General features: G+C 34.3%; 2 protein-coding genes across 5 annotated transcripts; one reads left to right on the forward strand and one right to left on the reverse strand.

Moving 5' to 3' along the window:
• Positions 1-5,761: 5,761 nt before the first annotated feature.
• On the reverse strand, positions 5,762-14,457 carry LOC111808344 (uncharacterized PKHD-type hydroxylase At1g22950-like). Of its 4 annotated transcripts, none has more exons than XR_002817050.1 (10): positions 14,158-14,457; positions 11,003-11,050; positions 10,401-10,577; positions 10,164-10,314; positions 9,984-10,070; positions 8,932-9,056; positions 8,446-8,564; positions 7,438-7,549; positions 6,936-7,357; positions 5,762-6,825 (listed from the first exon to the last, which is right to left on the reverse strand). XR_002817050.1 is itself a non-coding variant. In XM_023694265.1 (9 exons), exons 1-9 carry the CDS (start codon positions 14,455-14,457, stop codon positions 7,322-7,324), a joined length of 1,155 nt encoding a protein of 384 aa, XP_023550033.1. In that variant the 3' UTR covers positions 5,762-7,321. The 4 variants fall into 4 exon arrangements, 1 of the variants encoding a protein (XP_023550033.1); XR_002817051.1 differs by having other exon boundaries at positions 5,768-6,155; positions 6,705-7,357; XR_002817049.1 differs by having other exon boundaries at positions 5,771-6,155; positions 7,219-7,357.
• Positions 14,458-15,750: 1,293 nt separating this feature from the next.
• On the forward strand, positions 15,751-19,388 carry LOC111808343 (fructose-bisphosphate aldolase 3, chloroplastic-like). The gene is made up of 6 exons (XM_023694264.1): positions 15,751-15,969; positions 17,124-17,393; positions 17,519-17,628; positions 17,752-17,842; positions 17,950-18,219; positions 18,769-19,388. Exons 1-6 carry the CDS (start codon positions 15,817-15,819, stop codon positions 19,045-19,047), a joined length of 1,173 nt encoding a protein of 390 aa, XP_023550032.1. The 5' UTR covers positions 15,751-15,816; the 3' UTR covers positions 19,048-19,388.
• The last annotated feature ends 5,331 nt before the right edge of the window (positions 19,389-24,719 follow it).

Consider the following 24,719-nt stretch of genomic DNA (forward strand, 5'->3'; position numbering starts at 1 on the left):
TCTTAACTCACTCAAAGTTAGAATTGAGTTGCATATGATCATGTGAAATATTAATTTTCTCAATTAACGAGTTTATGAAAAGAGATTAAAAATTTCACAGCCCAGTCTTATACAAATCTATTGTAAATGACACCTCACTCGCATGTTTCCACATGAACGATTTCAATCAAATTATTTGTAACTATTACAAAGCAGATTGTATTAGTCGTGTTACCAAAATAAGATAGCTAATGATCTTATGTATATATAATACGCTCCTAGTTTATTTCTTGAATATGAACCTCTAATATATTAACGACATAATGTTCAAGATTACATGAATAGCCTTGAATCTTTTATGTAATGGATAACTAATAGCTCTTATTAACAACGGTAATTTGTCGTAAACGTAGTGTGATTCTAAGCGCAAAATACATTTGAAATTATATTTTATTCATACTTTTTAATTCTTTTCAACCACCAAAAGTCCCACTTATTTTATCACAAGGTTGCTTAGAATCGCTAAAGAATACACAGTTATATGGACCATTATCGACAAACTCACCAAGTCAACATGTTTTCTCTCTTAAAAGTCTATGTTCGCCCTAGAAGAAGAAAACTAGCGCATAACTCATTGGTATGTTTGAAGTTTTGGTCTTGTGAATGTTGTTCGGCAAAATCACAAATTTGAGGAAGCAACATGAGTACGAAAAGAAAAAAAAATGAGAGTTAAATATCTAAAGTTCTTTTAAGGATAGACAAGAATTTTCTTCACAACGCGACCACTGTACATTCAACCCAACAATCCAGACCAACCCAACTCGAATTATAAAAGTTGGGTTAGGTTGGTTTAGCATTTTAGATTTGGTTGTGTTCATTTTCTAAACTCGAACTAATTTGGTTCAATTTCGATTCATAGAACAAAAACTTAAAATTAACCCAAAAAAAATAAATAAGCACTACTCATGCACAAATGGGACTCCATATTCATTAACAACCATTGTGTTAATTTTAAATTTATTGTTTATAACATGAATAAGCTAACAATCATTGTAAATCTATTTCAATGGAAGTAAAATATTTTTATAATATTTTTTATTTTTGTTAGGCATGGTTTCTTTTAAACAAATCATTTTTATTATTTTATCCTTTTCACTTTTAGAATAAGGAATTCTCCAGAAGTGCCTATATTTAGTTGTTTTAGATTTATGACAATGTTAAACTATTTTAAGATGTTACCATATATATATATATTTTTTTTTGCTTGTTGTTATTGATGAATTTGTTTTATTAGTGATTATAGATTAATTTGTGTTTGTTTATGAATTTTTAAAAAAGAGGGTATCAAATAACTATTAGATAAATAAAAAAAAGTTTAAAAATTAAATTTTTCTTTAATAACCCTACACAAAACTAAGTTGGTTGGATTGTGAAAATTTTTGGGTTGGGTTGGATTACCAATCTAATAACAAGTTCCAAAAAAATCTCTAACCCAACTCAACTTGGAACATGTACACCTACCTGGGTTGAAGAGAGTAATAACGGGGGAATCACGTTTTTGTAGGTGTATAAAAGCATTATAAGATCCAGAAGAACGCAACGAGAAAACGACCGTCAGACACGCTCGAGAACAGAGAGAAATTTGAAGAAAATCGCGTGCAACCGGGTGGAGAATTTAGCTAACCCGTGGCCCGAATCAAGACAACCCAAAAACCCTGTCCACTCGACCCAAACCCACACGATCAACCTAACCCATCGCGTCATCTATAGCCCAACTCCAACAGTCTAGTCGTTCGCGGCCCAACCCCAGACGTACGCGGAAAGTCTGAACCACACGATAACGAGAAAAAATTATTATATACCACTTCCTAAGTTTTGGACCGGTTAGACTCTCCACATTGGTATGATATTGTCCACTTTGAGTGTAAGCTCTTATGGCTTTGGTTTTTGGGCTTCCCCAAAAGGCCTCATACCAATGAAGTTAGTATTCCTCCATTGGTATTCCCCAGACGTACGCGGAAAGTCTGAACCACACGATAACTCGTCACTCACGCCCAACCCGAGCGATAACCTGCGCCTTCAATGCCGTACGTGCCCAACACGTGATTAGCTTCCAGTCGCGGCTCCTATCGACTCCACTCGGTGATTCTCAGCTCAACTCGACGATTCTTGGCTCGACTTCGTGGCTTGGTTTAGCTCAGCTTGGCAGCTTGGTGACTCAGCTTCTTGGTTTAGGTGGCTCGGTATAAAAAAAATTATTATATACCACTTCCTAAGTTTTGGACCTGTTAGACGAATAGGACTCTCCACAATGGTATGATATTGTCCACGGCTTTGGTTTTTTGGGCTTCCCCAAAAGGCCTCATACCAATGGAGTTAGTATTGCTCACTTATAAACCCATGATCATTCCCTAAATTAGTTGATGTGGGACTTTCATCATCCAACAGGACCCTCCTCAAGCTATGTTTGACCTTATTTGAAGCATTTGAGTTCAATAAGAGTATAAGACTACTATTTACCCAATTTAGTTAGTTTTATGACTTATGTTAGAAATAATCTGTCACATTCTATTTAAGCTAATATATTAATATGCCTTGTATATGCCATATGAATTGATGTAGGTAAGAATTGAGTATTGCAACTACCAGGTATTGAGTAACATCGTGCAAGGTCAACCCAATAAGTGACCTTATTATCGATATGATTTGATGATTTGTATGATGACACGTACTCTGTGGTTCTGCACATGTTATATGTTTGATATATGTGATATGTTTGTGAAACGGACTATGATATACTTATGAAGTGATATGACTATGATATGTTTGTGAAACGATATGACTATAATATATTTATAAAATACTATGACTATGATATGTTTATGGAATCATATAACTATGATATAATTATGAAATTATATGACTACGATAAGTTCCTAAATGATATGATTATGATATGTTTAAGAAATGATATGACTAGATATGGTTATGATATGATATGTGCGATATGTTTATGAAATGACATGACTAAGATATGTTATGAAATGACAAGACTATGAAATGTCGATGATATGTTATGACACGTGTTATAAGGTGAAGTATTGATGATACAATATATGTTGTGGTATAAATATAATACGTGCATGATAGGATATGATATTCGAATGATATGTTATGTACATAATATGTCATAAGACCATGTATGTTATGAATGATACGAGATTCAACCCCGATACATGCCTTAAAGGCTATGTTGAAAAATGTTATGATATCAAGAAAACGAAAGGGGGTTGTTTTACATGATAATGAAGTTAAATGTTGGGACCTCATGCATCATTGTGTGTTCCTACATCGGAGAATATTCCCTCATTATGATGGTACAGATGCATACATTACGAGGCAGGAAAGCGATCATTATGTTTATTATAATGTTGCGACGGTCGCTATACCTAATGGGTGTCCGACATCAACAGCTTCAGAGAATGCTCGTCCGACCAAGAAAGGGTCCCAGGAGGTGTGTGAACTGATTAGTGGGCTCATACTCACACGTGTGTGCCGTGTGTAGAACAGTAAATACACATCCAATCACTCGTATAGGATAGTCGCCTAAGGGAATATAGACTGAAAGGATAGACCCCATTCATGATTGTATGTAAACCATTGCACATGCATCTAACCCTAGTAGTGGGGTCAGATTATTTCTTAAAATACTCAAGTCATGTCCTAGTTCTATTTCAGGTAAAGAAAAAATATTTCTGTACCGCTGATGACAGCATTGCAAGTCCAAACCATTGCACATGTATAGGATAATGTGAATTTATTTTCTTAGATTAGGTTAGAATAGGGTGTTTTTATCCTTAATGTTTATTTATTTTATTTAGAATTTTTTTATGTCGTTTTAAAGACGTTTTCGAACACGTAAGTCCATGACAGTATTTTATGTTGAAGTTTCAAATGATTATTTCCGCACAAATGAATATGTTATGTATACAGTAGTGAGTTTAGATTATCATAAATCTAGGGTCGTTATATTTTTAAACTTTCAATTTTATATCTATTAGATCTTTCTGTCTAAGACGTCTAATGTCTCTAAACTTTTGTGCTTAATATGTTTATAAAATATTTGAATTTTTAAAAATTAATCAATATATTTGATATAAATTTAAATTTTATGTCTAATTAAAATTTAAATAGATTTTTAAAATTTTTAAAAATGTTAACTTGAGGTTAATTTATTTTAAAATTGAAGAATTTATTTTACATAAAATTAAAATTTGAAATACCTAATAAATAACTTTTAAAATTAACGTAAAGTTGGAATCTTTGAAGGTATTGAAAGACTTAGTATTAATAAACTCTCTTTTTCTTTTCTTTTTTTAATTAAAGTTTATTCTGATGTAATTTCTATATAACACTCTAAAAGAATAGACCATAATAATAATAATAATAATTAAATAAATAAATCTAACCGAACTTTAAAACATTTATTTAGAGAGTTTCAAAATTTTTTATATAAAATTTAGCTAATAAAATAATGTTAAATAGTGAAAAATAAAATAAAAAATTGCAAGGTAAGTCCATAAAAAGATGTTTTTTTTTTTAATTCAACCATAGGATGCAAATTTTTTGTTAATTTGTCTATAGAACTACGTTTACGTTGGCTTCAGCTTGTTATCTCAAACGTTTAAATTTAGTGATTATTTATTAAAAATAAGTTATAATTGAAAGTTTTATAATATTATTTTCCTCCCACTACTAGCCCTACTTTTTCTTTTAAAATAAAATTGTCATGATTATCATAGAAAAAAAGTATTTAAAAATTTTCATTTAAAAAATTGTCATGGATTTAAACGTTAATAAACCACGGAAGCATGGTAAAACAAATATAATTGAAATAAGAAAGAACATCTGCAATCAAAGTTTAAAGATGAAAATGCTACTAATCTATCATAATTATAGAACTATGACGTAAATATAGAAAACTAATTATTGTGCCTTTATTTTATGGTCTCCTCTACTATTATCATCATCCGTACATGAGGCTCTTGCCTTACCTAGAAAAATGATAGACATAAAATGAGTATTTAAAAACATTCCATAAGTGACTCCATTATTAGGGTCGAGAAACACAAACACATGTGACATGCTTTATGACTAATGGGACATACTTTTCATGATGACTTCTTGGGCTCTATTTATTTATTATTATTTTTCTTTTTATAGGATCGGATGCATAGTACTTCTTTATTTATGGTTCTTTTACGTGTGCATAAACCCACTGAACAAACTTGCATATGTATCTAGTAAAGAGAGAATTTTGAAGATAATGAGAATAATTTAAAAGTTTTAGGTTGAAAGAAGACTAAAAATCTTAGAGATAGGTGAGTAGTAGCATGTAAAACAACTTATTCTTTAAAGAGGCATTTACATTAAGAATGAATGCATGTAGTATTGATTTGTAGAACCTGAGATCCAAATTATGATTCCCATTCATTAATTTTTATTATATTAGTTGAACTATGATACACATTCATTCACTAAGTGATGTATCATTAATTAATAAATATAAACATGCTTATGATTAGGGGACAAAAAAATCTTGGAAAGATTGATCAAAATCTTGGCATGGAGAGATTTATGAGGATTTGCAAACCCAGTTTCATGATGCTTTTCTACTTAATGAAATTGGATCCATTGTAGGTAGTCAATAACATATGCACAATCATATTAAGTTTTTTCTTGTCATACACAGCCACAAGCACAATAATAATAATAATAATAATAATAATAATAATATCATCCTACATTTATAATATAGTATTTAACTTTTTATTGACAGGTCTATTCCATGAATTTCTCATATACACTCACTCACTCACTCACTTGGTATATTTAGTTGACATTGTCGCATATATATATATATATAAAACACCATTGATACCGACAAAGTGTTGCTTGCAAGAGGCTACACGTTGTTCTAAGATCTTGTAAAGCAACTCTAACACTCTTTGACCTGCGTGACATTCCCTGGTCTCTAGTAGCAACGAGGCCTCGAGCAGCACTCTCCTCGAGCGACTACTATTCGACTACTCATAACATAAGCTACTCTCTACAATGGCTAAGAAGATTGATCCTGCAACCAGAAGCGTCCTTATGCTCAAACCTCGTTCTCCAACCTGCAAACCCACAACGTGTGAAGTTCTGTTCTTTAAAAAGAAAAAATGAAGGCAAACATTGTTTTTTCTGGTAGAACTGGAAGCTTTTTGGATCAGCAATGGAGGTCAGACAAGTATGCTAAACGGTTTGAATGTAAGCACCAATAATGGAGATTTGGAGAAGAAAATCTACGTCCTCTAATATATATGCTTATGCATTCTACTAATTATTTTCTGATTTCATATGAAAAGGTTAATGGTATATTTTAGTTAATAAGGAAAATTCAAGTTGATAAATCTATGATTAGCACTCAATAATATGAATGTCGCCTACGAATTTCTTCATGCTCATAACATCATAAATTTGTAGAGAATGATTTTCACAAGCATAATAACAAGTAAATGTTTAGGAGCTATATAAATCAAAACATTCAAAAGGCAATTTTTAAAACACAAGCAACAGAGTCCTAGTTTTAATGTTAAGGAAGATTCTTAACTCCCTCCCATCTATTTGAAGCCCTTCTGGGACTACCAAAATAACACAAAATTATTCTGAAGCCATTACTGTACCTTCACGGTCCAAATATCGATATTATTTCAGAGGTTTTCCTTGAATTTTCCTCGATTTTGTTGTAAGATTGGGAGAGAAGGAAGAGCAACGACCACCAACGATCATGGTGGGGATCAGGATCTAAATCAAGAACCAAAGATGATATCTAAAGTTCAAAAAGTTCTACACATACTTATGTGCGAGTGCTAAAAAGAGTAACTAAGACTCCTCCAAACAGTAAAACTCAATACCAAAATTTGTTTCGCCACATTAATCCAATCTCATTGCCGTCGCCGACTTGATGAGCAGTGTAATAAATTTGCTGCACTATGAACAGAATATTCAATTTGACATATAGGGAGTATCAGAAGCTAAGATTACATGTTATTTCACTCCAATTCGGCACAAACGGGTTTCTAATTGGTTAAATTTTTCTGACAACTATTTTCACCTATCAACAACATTTTAAAATGTACACCTACAACTGCAAAATGTAATGCAGCACAATAAATAATACAGGACAGCACCCATTACCTGCACATGGCGAAAGTTAGAACAGCAGACTTCGTTTTGATGAACATGCTTCATATTTGGTAAAATTTACAGCTCCTCAACAATAGTTTTCACCATTGCAGGCTCAAGGAGGAGATTTTACGTCCCTTCTAAGTAACTCCTGGAGACAATAGATATACCAGATTGAATTTGAGGTAAAAACTTAAAAGTAGTACTCAATTCAGCAAGAACGAAACGCACCTGCTTTGTGGCATCAATTGATAGGAGTTGCCTTTCTCTCTTCTCACGTTGGCATTCTCCACACCAGCTGGAGAAATCTTTCTGATATTTCTTTAACTCTCTGAACACAGAACTGTAACAAGATTTTTCAGGAAAAAAAAGGGTTAGGAAACACGGAAAGCAACTGAGCCCAATATACATCTATAATGTACATAATAATACTATGCTTCCTACTGAAAAACACCGTTTCAAAGTAACAAAAATTATGTTTTTAGAAAATGTCAACAGCACCTTAAGCACTTAAAAGTGCTCTATGAGAAAGCATTCTACTTGTAAGGTGATATTGGCTGCTCTTGGCCGAACTACTTGACTAGGAAGCCCCAAAGCAGTATCAAGAATACATAAAACCAAACGTTAACATGATTTTGGTATCAAACACTGTTTACTAAATTAATTACGAGTAAAAATGTTCTTACTACAAGCTTTTACTAAGAAAACAAGTAAGCTCACACACCTTAAAACCAGCCAATAAAAAGAGAAAAAATTAATTCAAGTCAAAAAGAAATTTTATGGGCAATCATAAACGGTCTTCGGCTGGCTGAAAAATGCAAGCAACCTCAAACAGTAAGCATCGTATGAGCATTTATTTAGTGCTCAGATTCAGGCCTTCCTATATAATATATAAATATAAAAGAACAACTTCAGCATACAGAAAACCAATTCATCTCCGGTCAAAAAAATATGCATAACCCAATTCATCTAATGTAAGCTAATTCTTAATCTTAATTTGTGCTTACATCAGTCAAACGGTGATTGCATGTAAAAGTGCAATGTGATACCTCATATATATATATATATATATATATATACACACACACACACACATGCATGCATACATACATACATATATATATATATGATCACTTTCTGCCAATAAGTGCTTATGCTGTTGAACAAAATATTACATCCTTTTACTCGTATTTGGACAATAAAACAATCTCAGAGGTCGAAGTACTAGTGAGAGAATACCTTCTGCACCACAAAAGTAAGTTGACCCGACGACCAGATGTTGTAGCTCTAGCACCATGCCGATGACGACCACGGTGAAGAACCGCGTGTCCAGGAACATGCAAATAGTCAAAGATTTCCTAATACAGAGACTGTTATGGTAAAATTCACCCACCACGGAGTATTACTAAAAATGAAATGACTACTAATTGATCGTATACTGTATATTCACACATTTGCATCGTCTGGTAAATATTCAGTACTCTTGGTTACATGTACCCATATACCTAAATGTTCAGATTTTTCAACATTAATAGTAAGCGTTCAAGAACGTATTATTATCCCAACAGCTCATGACCTATATTAATGATTAATTTTAATGAGCTCATATCTATGCGGTTGCAGATATGAATAAGCAGCTTGAAATATATGAGCCAAGCCAACCCCAAAGGAAGGAACCAGCATTACAAAATAAAGGTGTAAGGTGTTCTCTCAAGACTATCATACCTCTGGTTGGGTCTCCGTATTAACATGCTTGTCACATCGGATGCCGCGAAAGAACAGTTCACCACCAGAAAATTGTTTACCCAAACAAACATTCAATGTGACTTCCGAATCATCCACGTGAAAACCTATAGTAAAATCATTTTGAAATAAAATTGATTAATAGTTTCGATATCAACAGAAAAATATAAAAAAAAATGAGCAACAAAACAAAAAACATAAAAAATTTACAGATTGCAATAACTACAGACAAATATAAATAGGAAACTTTATCAAAAGGACAAAAAATGAAATTTCAGCAAAAACAATCGTCTTGAGCAATGAGCAAAGAGAAAGAACAGATTACGGTTGATCTTTTAAAGTTTAATATCATCTATTCATTTACTGGATCTCCATTTTCAATAACTAAAATATGTCCATAAAGGAAAAAGTAGAGAACTAAAGGTAAAAACAAAGTAAGTTAAATTATAACATTGTTCCTATAGTTTCACGTTTGTATCAACTTTGCCCTTAAAAAAGTTTCAACGTCATATTTAAATTTGTCCTTATAATTCATTCCCACGGCATGTGTTGTCAATTGTGATTGAAAACAGTGTAGACCGCCTCATTATCACATAACATACGTACAGTGTGAAGTACGTCCACATAGCTTTACATTAATGCTTTATCAAATTTCCATTCAATTTGACACCACTAGTTAACAATAAGAACTTTTGGGATAAATTAATTACAGTAATGAAATTAAAACTTTCAAAAAAGTACAAGGATTAAATTGACACAAATAAAAGCACAAGGATAGATGGCATAATTTAACAAAAAAAAAAAAAAAAAAAAAAAAAAAAAAAAAAAAAAAAAAAAAAAAAAAAAAAANCAAGAAGCAAGAGATTGGCGAGTGGAGAAAAAGTTACTGGAAGCACTACCATGTTCCATATCTCTAAAAATTTTGTATTTAACAAAACCATTCATAAGAAAATGTTTTTCTCCCTATGAACATTAATAAAAAAGGATTGATAGGAGGGAAAGCAAGAAAATGACCAGTTCCTACTAAAACCTACCAAGTTCCACATCTCTGTCAATTCCATATTCAACAACAAAACCATGATGAGAGTCCAGTGTGGCTCCTCCAACTTCTGGAAAGAAAACTACATAACACCAAAAACAAACATGTGAAAAATCATGGCTCTCGTATTCTACATGAAACAACTTTCAAGGAGTACCTCAATCAAAAGTGTTACCTCTTGATATAGGACGTATAAAATCATCCATCAACTTATCAAGCATGGTCTCCAAACCAAAGTCATCAAGAACAGCACCATATTTGTTCATTGTGTTAGGTCGCATGATTCTGAATTTTGTCTCGTGAACCCATCTTTCAAAGCTTTCCACCTAAGAATTAAAAGGCGAATAGTATTATGCAGAAATCAAATCTCAGGGAAGTAAAAAACATGCAAACAAATTTTAAATTATTATACCTCAGATAACAGCTTTTCACAGAATTGTGGTTGAAGCATTTCAAATTTATAAATTCCTGGAGAGGGTTCAGACATGATGCGTCGAAAGCTCTCCTCCGAATTCTCATTGATAGCTTTGAGAAAAGAGGGGACAAAGAAGTTCGCAGCATGCATGCTGTAAAGCTCCCTGTGTAACGGCTGCAAAGAGTAGGATAGCAACTTAGTAAGGGAATATATTGTGGATGTACTGTAAGTAACTATTCATTGAAGCAAGAAAATGTAAACGGAGATCCATTACAAAATATCAAGATCTCATCTAACTTCTATGAATTTTATTACTAAAGATAATTGTTAAAAAAGTATATTAACAAATGCAAGTTTTCTTTTTTGTTTCTTTTTTCTTTTTTTCTTTTTTCTTTGGCAATTTCCATTCAAACCAGTAACATTAGGACAAACCAAGGAAAGTGATCCTTGAAAATACTCAAAAGTCAAAAATTCCAATTTATGAAGTAAATATTATGCCATTAGATGATTTTGAAGCATATAAAAAAGGACTCCATAAATTCTTACACCAGTGTTAAGCATGACTAACTCAGATACATACAGCTAAGACTTTCATTTACCTGATAGTTTGATATAATCTTTTGTCGGTATTCTCTATGCCTCTGAATCTGATAATTCAAATGCATGAAATTGTGGTAAGAGAATAACTCAGATGAGAAAAGTAGTATTTGGGACACCACAAGAGGAAAATACAAAGAAACATCACAACTTCTATTGTTTAATGAAATAAGTAATTTAGCTTCCATTGGCTATTTTTTAAAAATTTAAAGTTTCATGTTTCTCTAATTCCAATAATATCAATCAACACATGGTAGGAGCCAGAAGGAAAAGAAAAAGGAAACAAATATATAAATAATCAACAATCACATCACGCCCAGCAGCTTATATTTTTAAAATTGGCTACAATGCAGTGAAAATACTTATAGCTATTCAAGCCCCTGACTTCAAGAAACCTGTTGCAACTGGATATAATCACATAAAGAATGATAAACCATCTGGTGGAAGAACAACTGGAAGGACACTCGATCATTCAGCTTTTTCAATGCCAATATTTAGATAAGCACAAGGGAAACCAATTTACAAAAGCTCCTAAGCTTCAAAACGAGGTGCAACAATGAATGAGTGACACGCATCATACATTAAGAAGTTTCCAAATTATATTCATAAATGATGGCTATTTTAAGCCGGAGTATAGTCAACTATTAAATTTATCCTGCATAAGCAAGCAATGTTTTTTAGACTCAAAATCTAATTTAAGGAAACAAGCTTCTAGCTAGCATGAAGATGATAATTGGAAACTGGAATTTCTTTTAATAAAAATAATAATAGCAATCATAATTGAAAAGTGTTCAGACCAATTTAGACACACATTGTTCAGACCAATTTAGACACACATTGATTATCTTACAATATAACTACCTAACCTCACAACGTTAGAGTCAGAGAAGAAAAGACTTGAGGATATTTTACATTCAAGGTGCATAACTACCAAGGTTTGCACTCATGACCATAAGGGCATCAAAGTTTACAGCTTCAAAGACCAGGATTTTTAAATCAAATGCAATAAGCTATAAATAGTAGGCATATAGATGTCTTAATTTGGAAAGCTACTCTGATGCTCTTTGATATTGTCAAGAGATAATGAATGAAAACATAATATTTCAATTAAATGCACTCAAGAAAAAACCTAGAGTTTGTGTTTCTTAGGCACAAAAGTAAACAAACAAAATAATAGATGAATTATTGCTTTTTGACAAAAGAAATGAAGAAAAAGGAGCTACAAATGAAGAAAAGGCTTAGAGAATGACTCTTACAAGCAAGAAAAATAACAAACACGTTAGAGTGTTCACAGAAAACGTATTTGAAAAATTGTGAACCTTAATGGGCACACGCAGAAGTGAAATCAGCTTGCCAGCATGCAACACACCAAAATGCCGCACTCAAATAAAAATGTATCAGAAGCTAAGACAGAATAGTTGGCTAGGACATGGGAGTTTACCTAGAGTCCAAGCTAAAAATTACCCTGTTGGTATTTTCACGCTCGTGATGTACTTTTAATTGCAGTCTTTCCTGTTTCTTGTTATTGGATCTCAGTGAAAGTCGTGTTTCATATATTCAAAATATGGAACAAGTAGAGTTCTTTTAAGTTAAAATTTGCAGATGGTATGATTAACCAAAAAGAAAAGAAAAGAAAAGAAAAGAAAAGAAAAGAAAAGAAAAGAAAATCCAAGCACCAAGTTTGGAAGTAGCAAAAAGATCTTCCAAATTGAAATGATATGAGTTAAAAGGGTATGAAATTTAAACCATGAAAGCACTAAAATGGACATGGGACATTATTTATCATGATATAAAATTAAGCCGAGTTGAATATGATACTTATCTGGAAGAAAAATTACAACAAAAAGGGGTAGCACTATTTGTTTTTTGTGAATCATTCTTATCTTGTGATCTGTTTTTAAGATAAAATAAAAGAAGAAAGAAATACAACACACTTTATATATATTTCCTCTTTTCCATTCTATACTTTAAAAGTAAATATTTTTTAAAATTAAGATATTTTTTTAAATCATTCCATATTTCCTATTATTTGCATTTCTAAGAAACAATTTGTATTTTAAAGTATGTTTGGTAAATTTTAACATTAATTTCATGCTTTTATTAAATTGTTGTAACTAAAAAAACGACGGTTCATAAACTGTTTATAAAACTTAGAAAGCCAAGCATTTTATAACTGAGAAATCATTCTCTGTTCTTAAGATAGTAGCTGGGGTGTTTCCAAAGAACTCTGAATGAATTCCTCACCAAGTTCTCTCCGGGCAATGCTGGGTTACTGTGCATGTCAAACTGTTATCATTGTTTCTAACACTCTGATTTGGAACCTTTAGCTTGAAAGAAATGAGAGAATGTATGGGAGTTAAATAGAACTTTGGACTGAGTTTTAGGACTGACTCTGCTTTGCAGCATCCACTTGATGTTCACTTCTTAACTTCTAGCAATGATTCCCTTGCTACTAATCATCTACCTAGAGCACCTATTAGTAAGCTCTATCGGGGCTTTCGATTCTTGGAAGGAATATTTATCTTTCTTCATACTTCACATACTTTCTCCATTTTTGTCCCAATAAAATCTAATCCACTGTTCTGGAAATACTTCCAAGAAACATGGAAGTAATCAAATATAAAAACAAGATACAGGAATAGACCTTGCCTTCCCAGACTGCAATTTGAATGCAAAGCCTCCAAAATTCAGAAGCTCAAATGCATTAATTCCTCAAGAACAGAAAGAAACCCCAACGAGTAGTGAAGTACAAACATTGACACTTCCTCCTTGCTTTCATCAAAATTGCGTCAAAAATCAAGAGCATAAGAGAAATTTGACAAATACTATCCTCATTTTTACTTGGCATATTAACATCAAAGTCTAATTAGTCATGCTATTAATAAATCTACATATTCAAATAACTATGTTCCCGCCTTCTGATTCACCATCACATAACAATGAAAATAAAAATCTTAATCCTTAGCCTGCAAACAACGTCCAACTAACAATTCATAAGATCATGCGGCATTTGCTATCATTGATTTTAACCTATAAAACAATTTCTAGAAAATATAACCTACCTTCTCTTCCTCCTCCTCCATTCACCAGCCAAACCAAGCAAACATGTATTGAAATTCACCATAGATATAGAGATAAAACAATTTAAAACACTTACGCGGTTGCGTTCGCCCTCTGGAGCATATCGGAGTAGAATGTCCCTCATATACTGAAGCTTAAGGTCGCGTGCCATATTGAGCATGCTCGGAGGCAAATGCCTTTCCAGCATGCTGAAGAGGAGCGGGCTGAATTCCAATTGAAGGTCCTCATAGCTCTCCGACTTGTGATCTTCCTTGGGTTGAAGACGAAGCCTGTGGGTTGAGAAAGAGTGTGCACTGGGCGAGACGACGCCATTTCCATTGCCAGTCCCGGGAGCTTGGGGCTGCTTTCGTCGTTCAAGAGAAGCTTCCAGAGACATAGCTTCGCATCTGTAGAGGTCAAATGCCTTTGAAGAAAGAATTACAGAAGCATGTTTTGTGATGAGAGTGTGAGAAGTGGATTGAAATTAGGGTTATGAAGAGGAAGAAGACGAAGATGGTGAAAGTTGCAGGTTAGGGTTAGGCTCTATTTCGTTAGTTGCTGACGTGTACCTGTGGGACCCAACCGATTACGTGGACGTTTTTACTCGTCCAATTATCCTCCAAACTTTTACCAAATTTATAGATTTTATTTAAATTCTTTAAATGACACAGGATCGTCAGAACTTTTATTTTAAAAAAATATTTTAAAATATAATTTCCATTTAAAATATTTTTAAAAATATATATATAAACAAAAATCTAATATAATATTTTAACCTCCTGGTCTTTCAAAAACAAAAAAAACTAATATTTTAACTTTTGATATTTATGTTCGTTATGATATCATGCAGGCCTTTCTTTTATAAGGTGTCTAATGCGTTGTGCTTGACAGTAAGGCCCAGGGTACATATATGAGTCTATGAGTCCGCTTATTGGGGCTCATGTGTGCATAAGTGGGCTATGTAGGTACCCCTGACCCAAGATTGTATGATACTTCTCAATCCAATCTTAGATCCTAATATTTAGGACTGGAAAGAAAGACGTTATAATCTTACTCCAAAATAGGTTTTGGTTTTTGGCAACCATCTTTAAATCCTCGTGACTTTGTTCATTGACACGTAATAAAGATCTAAATGTTATAATCTATTAATAAAAATTCTTTAATTGAATCCAAAATTTTTGACACGCGTAAATTCTTTGAAATAATAATAAAAAAAAAAAATAATGCAATAATTTAGATGTTGAAATTATNGGCTTCGATTCAATCGTGGATGCGAGACAAACGTTTTGTTAACAAATTAGAGTAACACATCAAAATTGTATCGGACCCATAACACACAAATTTTATGATCAATATTAATGAACTAATAATATATCCAAATGATATGATAGCCGACTCAAACTATTTTGTGTCATATGATTGAAAAGCAATAGTTTGGTAATATAGGAATTATCGACAGGGACAGTTTGGCAGCACCTCACTTGCATCGGCCCATCATCGCCCCCGGCGGACTTACCAATACGAAGCGTTTGCTGTTCACTTTTTAAAATACTAACTTTTGGTCAATCGCGCTCACCGCGATCCATCCACCAACCCACCTCACTACGAACCAATTATTATTTTTCTTTCCAAAATCCCACAATAAAACCACCCCCACAACCCAATTCGATTCTGTGGGTTGTTGTTTTTTTTTTTTTTTTTTTTTTTTTTTTTTTTTTTTTTTTTTTNATCAATTCTTCTTCCTGTTGTAGAAGCCATGGCCTGCCTGAGCTTCACTAAGTTGAACGCCTCCTCTTCGCAATGGATCGCTCACCAATCCTTCTCCCAGAGGCGCGGATCGTCTTCTGGTCGACGTGTTTCTGTCCCGATCCGTGCTGGGGGTTACTCCGATGAGCTTGTTCAGACCGCGGTGAGTATTTGGTTTTAGATCGTTGTTTGTTTGGGCGATTGACCTGGGGATTTAATATGGGAGGGCTTGTGGGATGTTTTTGTTGGGATTTGGATCTGATATTTGATTTGCATGTATTGGAGTTTTGAGTTGATCGTGATGTAATTGCTGAATGTTCGCGATCGTGGGAGGTTCTTTTTCCTGTCTTTATCAGGGTTCGATTTTTGTTTTTCTATGACTTTGACCTTGATTTTTCTGCGATCTTTTCATAGCGAGCTACTTTGTTTTGTTTCATGTCTGCTCTAATACCATTTTCATAGTGAGATAAGTTTGATCATCATGTTACGATGCTCTTAGTGGCAGACTGCCAGTATGCTGACCTTGCTGTATTTGTGGTTTGATCTTACTATGGATAGATTCTTGCAGAAAGGAATAATTAGATACATATTTCAGGAAGTCAGCTCTGGACCGTCCCCCCTCCTTCCCTTTTTAATGTGAATATACTACTAGATCAATGTTTTATATCTCATGAATTATGAATGTTTAATAAGAAACAGGTGTTCGTCTCTGTGAGAGTTTACTTGTCCTCTTTGGGCTTTCCCTTTCGAGTTTCCCTTCAAGGTTTTTAAAACGCCTTGGCTAGGGAGAGGCTTCCACACCCTTATGAAGGATGTTTCTTTCTACTCCCCAACCGATGTGGGATCTCACAATCCACCCCCTTCGGGGCCTAGCGTTTTAGTTGGCACATCGCCTCATGTCCACTCCCTTCGGGGCTCAGCCTCCTCGCTGGCACATCACTCAGTGTCTGCTCTAATACCATTTGTAACAGCCAAAGCCCACTTCTAGTAGATATTGCCTTCTTGGGGCTTTCCCTTCTGGGCTTCCTCTTTAGGTTTTAAAACGCATTTGCTAGGGAGAGATTTCCACACCCTTATAAAGGATGCTTCGTTTTCCACACCCTTATAAAGGATGCTTCGTTTTCCACACCCTTATAAAGGATGCTTCGTTCTCCTCCCAACCGATGTGGGATCTCACGTTATTATATGCTTGAAATCATTTGTTATGATGTTTAAGAATGGCAAAACCACCTTTGTATTTTGTAATGGCACTGCGTCTTAACTAGGTTGGATTCCTTGCATTAAGGCATAATCTTTGTTCATTTCCTTGGTTTGCAGAAATCAGTAGCATCTCCTGGACGTGGTATTCTTGCTATTGATGAATCTAATGCAACATGTGGGAAGAGGTTAGCATCCATTGGCTTGGACAATACCGAAACCAACAGACAAGCATACCGACAGCTTTTGCTGACCACACCGGGTTTGGGTCAGTACATATCTGGTGCTATTCTTTTCGAGGAAACACTCTACCAGTCGACCACAGATGGAAAGAAATTTGTCGATTGCTTGCGAGAGGCAAAGATTATGCCTGGTATTAAAGTTGACAAGGTGAATTGTCCTTTTACCTTTCAATACACACCAAAGAATTTATTTTTGATTGCTGTTACAAAGTGTCTCGACTGTATGAAGCTGAATATTGAATTTTGTTCATATTTATATTGTGTGGGTTTCAGGGTTTGGTTCCTCTGCCAGGATCCAACAATGAATCCTGGTGTCAAGGCTTAGACGGACTGGCCTCAAGATCGGCTGAATATTATAAGCAAGGTGCTCGTTTTGCTAAGTGGTAAGTCGGCATGTTCTTTGTTTCTGAAAGAACAAAGACCCTCTTATATAGGAGGGTGGTTTTCTCTTCTAACCTGTTTTGTTCGGTTAGTTACGTAAAATCTAAATCATATGAAACGTACAGGCGGACGGTTGTTAGCATTCCTTGTGGTCCTTCTGCTCTGGCTGTTAAGGAAGCTGCTTGGGGCCTTGCTCGATATGCCGCCATTTCTCAGGTATACGCTTGTTCTATGAACTTGTTTATAAATATTACAGGATCATATATTTGAAGAGATTTTTCATTACGAGAAGATTCTTTTCTTCTATCTCTTTGTTACTGCAGGACAATGGGCTTGTACCTATTGTAGAACCTGAGATCCTTCTTGATGGGGACCATTCCATTGACAGGACACTTGAAGTGGCTGAAAAGGTCTGGTCAGAAGTATTCTTCTATTTGGCTGAAAACAATGTCCTGTTCGAAGGAATCCTTCTAAAGCCTAGCATGGTAACGCCCGGCGCCGAACACAAGGAGAAGGCCTCTCCTGAAACTATTGCTAAATACACACTAAAGATGCTCAGGAGAAGAGTTCCTCCTGCCGTTCCTGGAATCATGGTATGAATAATTGAACTTGTTTTCGACGTTTAATGGCGTCCCTAATTTTTCTATTCTCACAGCAGTGTTATACATGTCACTCTATATTTTGTTCTGCTATAGAAACTGTTGATAGTTTCATCTTCGTGTTGTAGTTTGGTTGGTATGTTTATTGGTTGAATTTTAATTGACTGGGCAAGATCTTCTGACTGTCAAGAATATTTAATGGTCGAATGTTCTTAACTTTATTGTGAGATCCCACATCGGTTGGGGAGGAGAACAAAACACCCCTTATAAGGGTGTAGAAACCTCTCCCTAGTAGACGCGTTTTAAAAACATTGAGGGGAAGCTCGAAAGGAAAAAGGTCCAAAGAGGACCATATCTGCTAGCGATGGACTTGGGCTGTTACAAAAAATACTCTTCGAAAAACGATATTAGGTTTCAGCATATAGATAGGAATTAAAAACTTTATGAAAAGTCTATGTTCTTAAAGATTCTTGAAGTTTCCTTTGTAAAAACTCATTTTAAGTGCAGATATAGTACAATAAAAATCTTTTATTCTGTATGCAGTTTTTGTCTGGAGGACAGTCTGAAGTGGAAGCGACATTGAACCTGAATGCAATGAACCAAAGCCCCAACCCTTGGCATGTATCCTTCTCTTACGCCCGTGCGTTGCAGAACACCGTGCTCAAGACATGGCAAGGAAATCCCGAAAACGTCGAGGCTGCACAGAAAGCACTTCTGGTGCGTGCAGAGGCGAACTCCCTCGCTCAGCTCGGTAAGTACTCTGCCGATGGTGAAGGCGATGAGGCCAAGAAGGGTATGTTTGTGAAGGGATACACTTACTGAGCCTTGTTAAATTGCTGATGCGCTCGAAACTCGTGCTAATGTGTGTGCTTTTCTTCTCCTCCTCATTGAAGAAGACCTTTTTTTGCTCTATAGGATAAAGTCTTTCATCTCCTTCCTTTGATAGAAAGCTTTTTATAATAAGACCTGTGAGAAGCAAACTCACATAGAGAGTAAGCAAATTGTATCCTACCATGTTTTTTTCAAGTTATTTAGTGTTTTGAGATGTAGTTTTTAATATGCAGCATCGTATCCTTCCTGTAAAGTGAGCCCACTTTGTTGGCAATAATTATGTTTTCCAAAAACATTTTAATTAATTATGCTCAAGTTCTTTTTTGGAATAATGGAGACAATCCTTAGTGATATGATCTTTCTCTTAGTTTATGGTTCCTTAGTGATATAATTTTTTAGTTAGGCTAGTTAAAGTTTCTTCAACTTAATTGCTTTGATCCCAACTCATGAAATATTGAGTTTCAAAGTTGTTTTTGTTATTATATCCGTTCGTTGAAGTTGTGACGATGCATAACTAATGCAGGGCGTGCATGAATTGACTAATTACACTCACTGAATATGCTATGTCCAATCGAGTTTAATTCAGATATTCTCACTTCTGTTCATTGCAAGTTCTTCTTATTGAGAATCCATTCATATTGGTGTGGGTTTACATTTGTTTTTCCTTATTTCCATCAACAAATTCATCACATATATTTTGCTACGATAGGAAAATGTTATGAGCTAAATATGCTACTTCAATATCGGAGAAAGTATTTTAGCCTTCCAAGTTCTTTGATCTCAAACTCTTTCATTAGTTTTCTTTTGAGTTATTGTAACTCCCCTTGATTTGAGTGTTGCGTGTACGTTGATGACTTTGTCGTCACTAGTACAAGTGAGAAAGATATCAAAGAGTTCAAGCAACAAATGATAGAAGAATTTGAGATGACTGATCTCCGATTACTCATGTACTACTTCGGTATTTAAGTGGACCAAACAAAAGATTGCATCATGCTAAACATGCTAAAGCAATTAGCCTGTGCTGAAAAGATGTTGCATCAATTTAAGATGGAGTGCAACTTGATTGCGAGTATCCTATGGAAGCAAAGTTACAACTCAGGACAGATGTTGAAGGAAACTTGGTGAATTCCACTGAGTATAGGTGCATCATCGAAAATTTGAGGTACTTGACTCATACTTGTCCGGACTTTTCATATGATGTTGGAATGGTGAGTAGGTACATGGAAAAGCCTACTATGATGCATCATCAAGCGGTTAAGCACTTTCTCCGCTATATGAAGGAAACAACAAGCAACGGGCTTAAATATCAAAAAGGGTGAGGTCTTGAAGAACTAGTTGATTTTACCGATAGTGATTTAGCGAGAGATATTGATGACAGAAAAAACAACGCAGGAACGACGTTTTATCTGAATCAAAATTTGATCTCTTTACAATCTCAGAAGTAGCGAATTGTGACATTATCATTGTGCCAAACATTGTGGCTGTGAAATTTGTTGATCGAAGAGACTAAAAATGAACTAAAGTTAGTAGCTCTCTACGTCAACAAAAATCTGCAATTGTATTGATGAAGAATCTGATATTTTACAGATGTAGCAAACACATTAACACTCACTTCCACTTCATCTGTGAGTATATCAAGAAGAGACAAATCGTTGTGGAGTTCATATGCACTAGAGAGCAACGTGTGGATATTCTCACCAAGGCCCTAGCAAGGGTTAAGTTTGCAAAGATGCATAAATTCCTGGGGAGTGAAGAATCTCGAACAAACTCAAGCTTACGAGGAAGATTGTGAGCCGATAAGATTGACTTAGTAAAAGAAGTTACTAATTTATAGAGAACTTTAGGACAATTGTCAGTGGTTGTCCACTTGAAGTGCTCAAGGTTCGTTTGTTCCAAGAAATTCTCTCCTCGAGTTATTCTTTCTACTCTATTTGATTATTTCGATATATTTCAATCGCGGGTCAAAAACCAATACATTATTCAAACAAATTTGTTATTGGTTTACGAAGAAAAACCCTAAGCCCTAAACCCAACTGTCATACCATAACTCTGGAGTTTCAAGTAATTGAATTTAATGCTTTTGTCCTTATCTGTAGTATAAACATTTTTATCAATAACTCCAAATCGTGATATTTATCATTTAGGTTGTCACTCTCGATCAAGAGACTATAAAGTGAAAACGACACAAAAGACAGGTACACGAGACGCCAGAGGATGAAGGCTTCGGCACAGTCGTGGACGCGTTGGAAAGTGGCTTGATCGTCGCTGCCTTGTTTGCCTCATCGGTGAAGAAGTCTAGTTTTTAATGACATCTTGATGACATCATCAAGGTTCAAATTACAAATTTAGTATTTATTTTGTATCGAGTATATCAATATTTTAAAATTTTTGAATTTATCAAATATCCATAAAATATAAATTGAAAAAATTAAAATGGTGTTTGCATTTTTTTTTTTAACATTGACAATATTTTCATCCATTTCTTATCGGAAATAAAATAAATATAATTATAATGTCAATTCAGCTCAATGAATAAAACACTAATAGATAAAAAAGTATGTATAGATAAAGATCAGTACATATTTATAAAAACAAAAATTAATATTAAAATACTGAAATAATTAAATTAATATCACTTCAAACTTTCCGGTAGTTTATCAACTAGTAAAAAAGAAAATATATATCTTTATGCATTGAAAATGAAATAACCAATCCCTTTGAAAACAACAGGGATTTCAGTAGACCTAACTTAGCCCGTTTATATATGTTCTCGACTAAAAAGGTCCAGAGTAGCCCTAGACATAGGTTTAAGATGGTCCACTCATTCATTCTCTATGGTCAATTTCAAATATTTGCTCTCTTTAGGTACAAACTTTTTTTTTTCTTCTGCCAGTGCACGTTTGTAGGACGTATTTGATTTGGTTTTCATGATTTCATACACCATCGGAATATTATTAAGACTTGAGAGGAAAATTGTTCTCTTACTCACACAATCTAGAGAAACACGAGCCTATTTTTTGTTTTTTTTTTTTTTTTTTTTNAGTTTGCTTAAAACTTTTTACTAATACATGAAACATTAGTATATTTAATAATTCGTGTATCTAATTGTTCATATATTGACAATATGTCGAGATTAATTCTTAGTAACGAAACGTTATCTACACAATTGTGACACAGTTGGATGTCAAATGGCCCACCAATCACTTCCCACCACCACCCAATAATAAGCTACTAATATAACCAAAAAGTTATTTTTTCTTTTCCTTTTCCCCAATTTTATTTTTAAATATTTCAAATTAAATAAAACTTTGTCTCGAGCTGTAACCTTCCTCCTTTGCCCATCACATGATAATTCCAACAGCATTGGAATTCGTGTCAGTGGAGTTCTTCTTTTTTGTTTTTTTTTTTCTTTTAATTTTGTTCTATTTATTACCTCAATTTAAGCATAACTCAACCGATAATCACATTAATTATCATTTAAAATATCAATAATTCAATTTTCAACACATATGTATCTTAGCATCTTCTCGTTTTTAAGGGTGAAAACTATTTCCATAAACTAACTTAAATAACATATTTTGTTTTCACTTACCTGCATCGAAAACGTCGTAGGATATCATGTAACATAAATTTTTTTCAAATAAAACATGCTTAATTTTGGAGTTCATTTAATGAACTCTAACAAAAATGTGCAGTTTGTTAGTATAGACATTAACTTTCAATTTTTTTAAATTGTTTTTAATCATCGTATCTTTAAGATTGGATGTGGTTCCAGTTAATTCATAACACTCCCAATTTCAACATCTCATTTTGTTCTATTAACATTTTTGTTTTAATCACTAAAAAAAAAAAAAAATTTGGAAAAGGAAACTCTCAAATTTCACTAAAAAAGCTTAAACCTTTGCCTTTATATATATATATATATATATATATATATATCTCCCCTACTGTGCCCTCCCCATAGCTCAACCTTGTCCCTTCTCTTTCCTTTTTCTTTCTTTCTTCCTCTAACAATGCAAACTTCAAGCTACTCGAACGACACCATGACCGACCCGAGCAGCAACGACACGAGAGCATCGGAGGCGGGCGGAAGCGGCGGGAACGGAGGGACAAAGGTGAAGATGGGTTGCAATAGAATTGTAGACAAAGAAGGAATAATGTTAAGTTATTGAGAAAGACCAGAGCTTTGCAATTGCATTGCAGAGGGGAATTGAGGGTAATGGTCCGAAATTAAGGCTTCATTTTTGCTTATTTTGTAGTCTTTTTTTTAGTGCTTAAGACATGGGCTGTAAGAGATGCATACAAGCATAGCCATTATTAAGGTTTTTGTAAGAGTATGGCTTTAGGGTTTTAGGACATCTACTTTTTTCTATCACTTTAATCGAAAATTATTGGATTGTGTTTGTTTGGCGTCGTCAAGTCGGGTCACATTAGGACGTTTTAACTTTTTAGATCCTCCGTCTTTGTCTCGTGGGACAATCATTCGATTAGTGAGGTCCTCCGCCCTTGATTAAAATGAAATTTTCGTTTCAAATATTATCATCCCGAGTTTCAATCCAACGGTAGCTCAGAGATTACAATATCTAATGTAACGATTGAAAGGTGGATCGACAACGAGATTTCAATAAATAAAAAAAAAAGGAAGAGTTTAAACTATGAAAGGTTGGAGATTCCATTCTATGTTTTTATTGAACTTTTGAAAAGCTTTTGTGGCATTGGATTATTAAAAAGAGGTGTAGATTACTGTTGGGGATGCTTCACTTTTTATGTTTCCTGTAAAGTCACTCAAAATCTTCACTACAAATATACCAAAATGTTGCAAAGAATGGACCATTGGGTATGTGTGTGTCGCCCCATATATAGGATAGACACACGGATATTAAATTGATATAGCTCGACTACTTAAAACAAAGGTTGTTCATGAGTAAGGTTGAATTGGGTCGGATGAAATATTTTTTTTGAACCCAATCAAATTGTTTGAATTATAAATTTTTTTTAAGAGTGATAAATTTTAGAAATAGTAGTGAGACATAAACCCTCCTCCTAGAATTATTATGAAGATTAAAAATCCGACAACCCAATCCAAAAAAAAAAAAATAGATGGTCAGGTTGGGTTATGAATTCTATTCGAGTTGTTCAGCTCACCAACTCAACCAATCTTAAATCTTGGGTTGGTTCAAGGAGCAGACCTTTTCGAGGAGTGCAAACCAAAACCATGAGAGTTTATGCTCAAAATAGATAATATCATACTTTTGTAGAGAGTCGTGATTCCTAACAGAAGAAACAAGAGCCACTATAAATCGCCTCCCCATTACTGCAACATTACATTTCTCAAACCACACAAAGTTTCTGCTTCAAATTGTATGCTCAAAATAGTATAAATTTTCGTGACTAAATTTGTAAGTTAAGCATCTCGACCCACCCGTCGAGCAGGGACAAAAGTAGGCCTTAGTGATCCGACGGTGCCGAGTGGAAGGGTTGTCACTCAACGGATAAAAGTTACTCTAGGGATAACATGTTGATCTTCCCCAAGAGCTCACATCGACGGAAAGGTTTGGCACCTCGATGTCGGCTCTTCGCCACCTGGAGCTGTAGTATGTTCCGAGGGTTGGGTTGTTCGCCCATTAAAGCGGTACGTGAGCTGGGTTCAGAACGTCGTGAGA

This window comes from Cucurbita pepo, chromosome LG13, assembly GCF_002806865.2.
Source record: "Cucurbita pepo subsp. pepo cultivar mu-cu-16 chromosome LG13, ASM280686v2, whole genome shotgun sequence".
Classification (NCBI taxonomy): domain Eukaryota; kingdom Viridiplantae; phylum Streptophyta; class Magnoliopsida; order Cucurbitales; family Cucurbitaceae; genus Cucurbita; species Cucurbita pepo.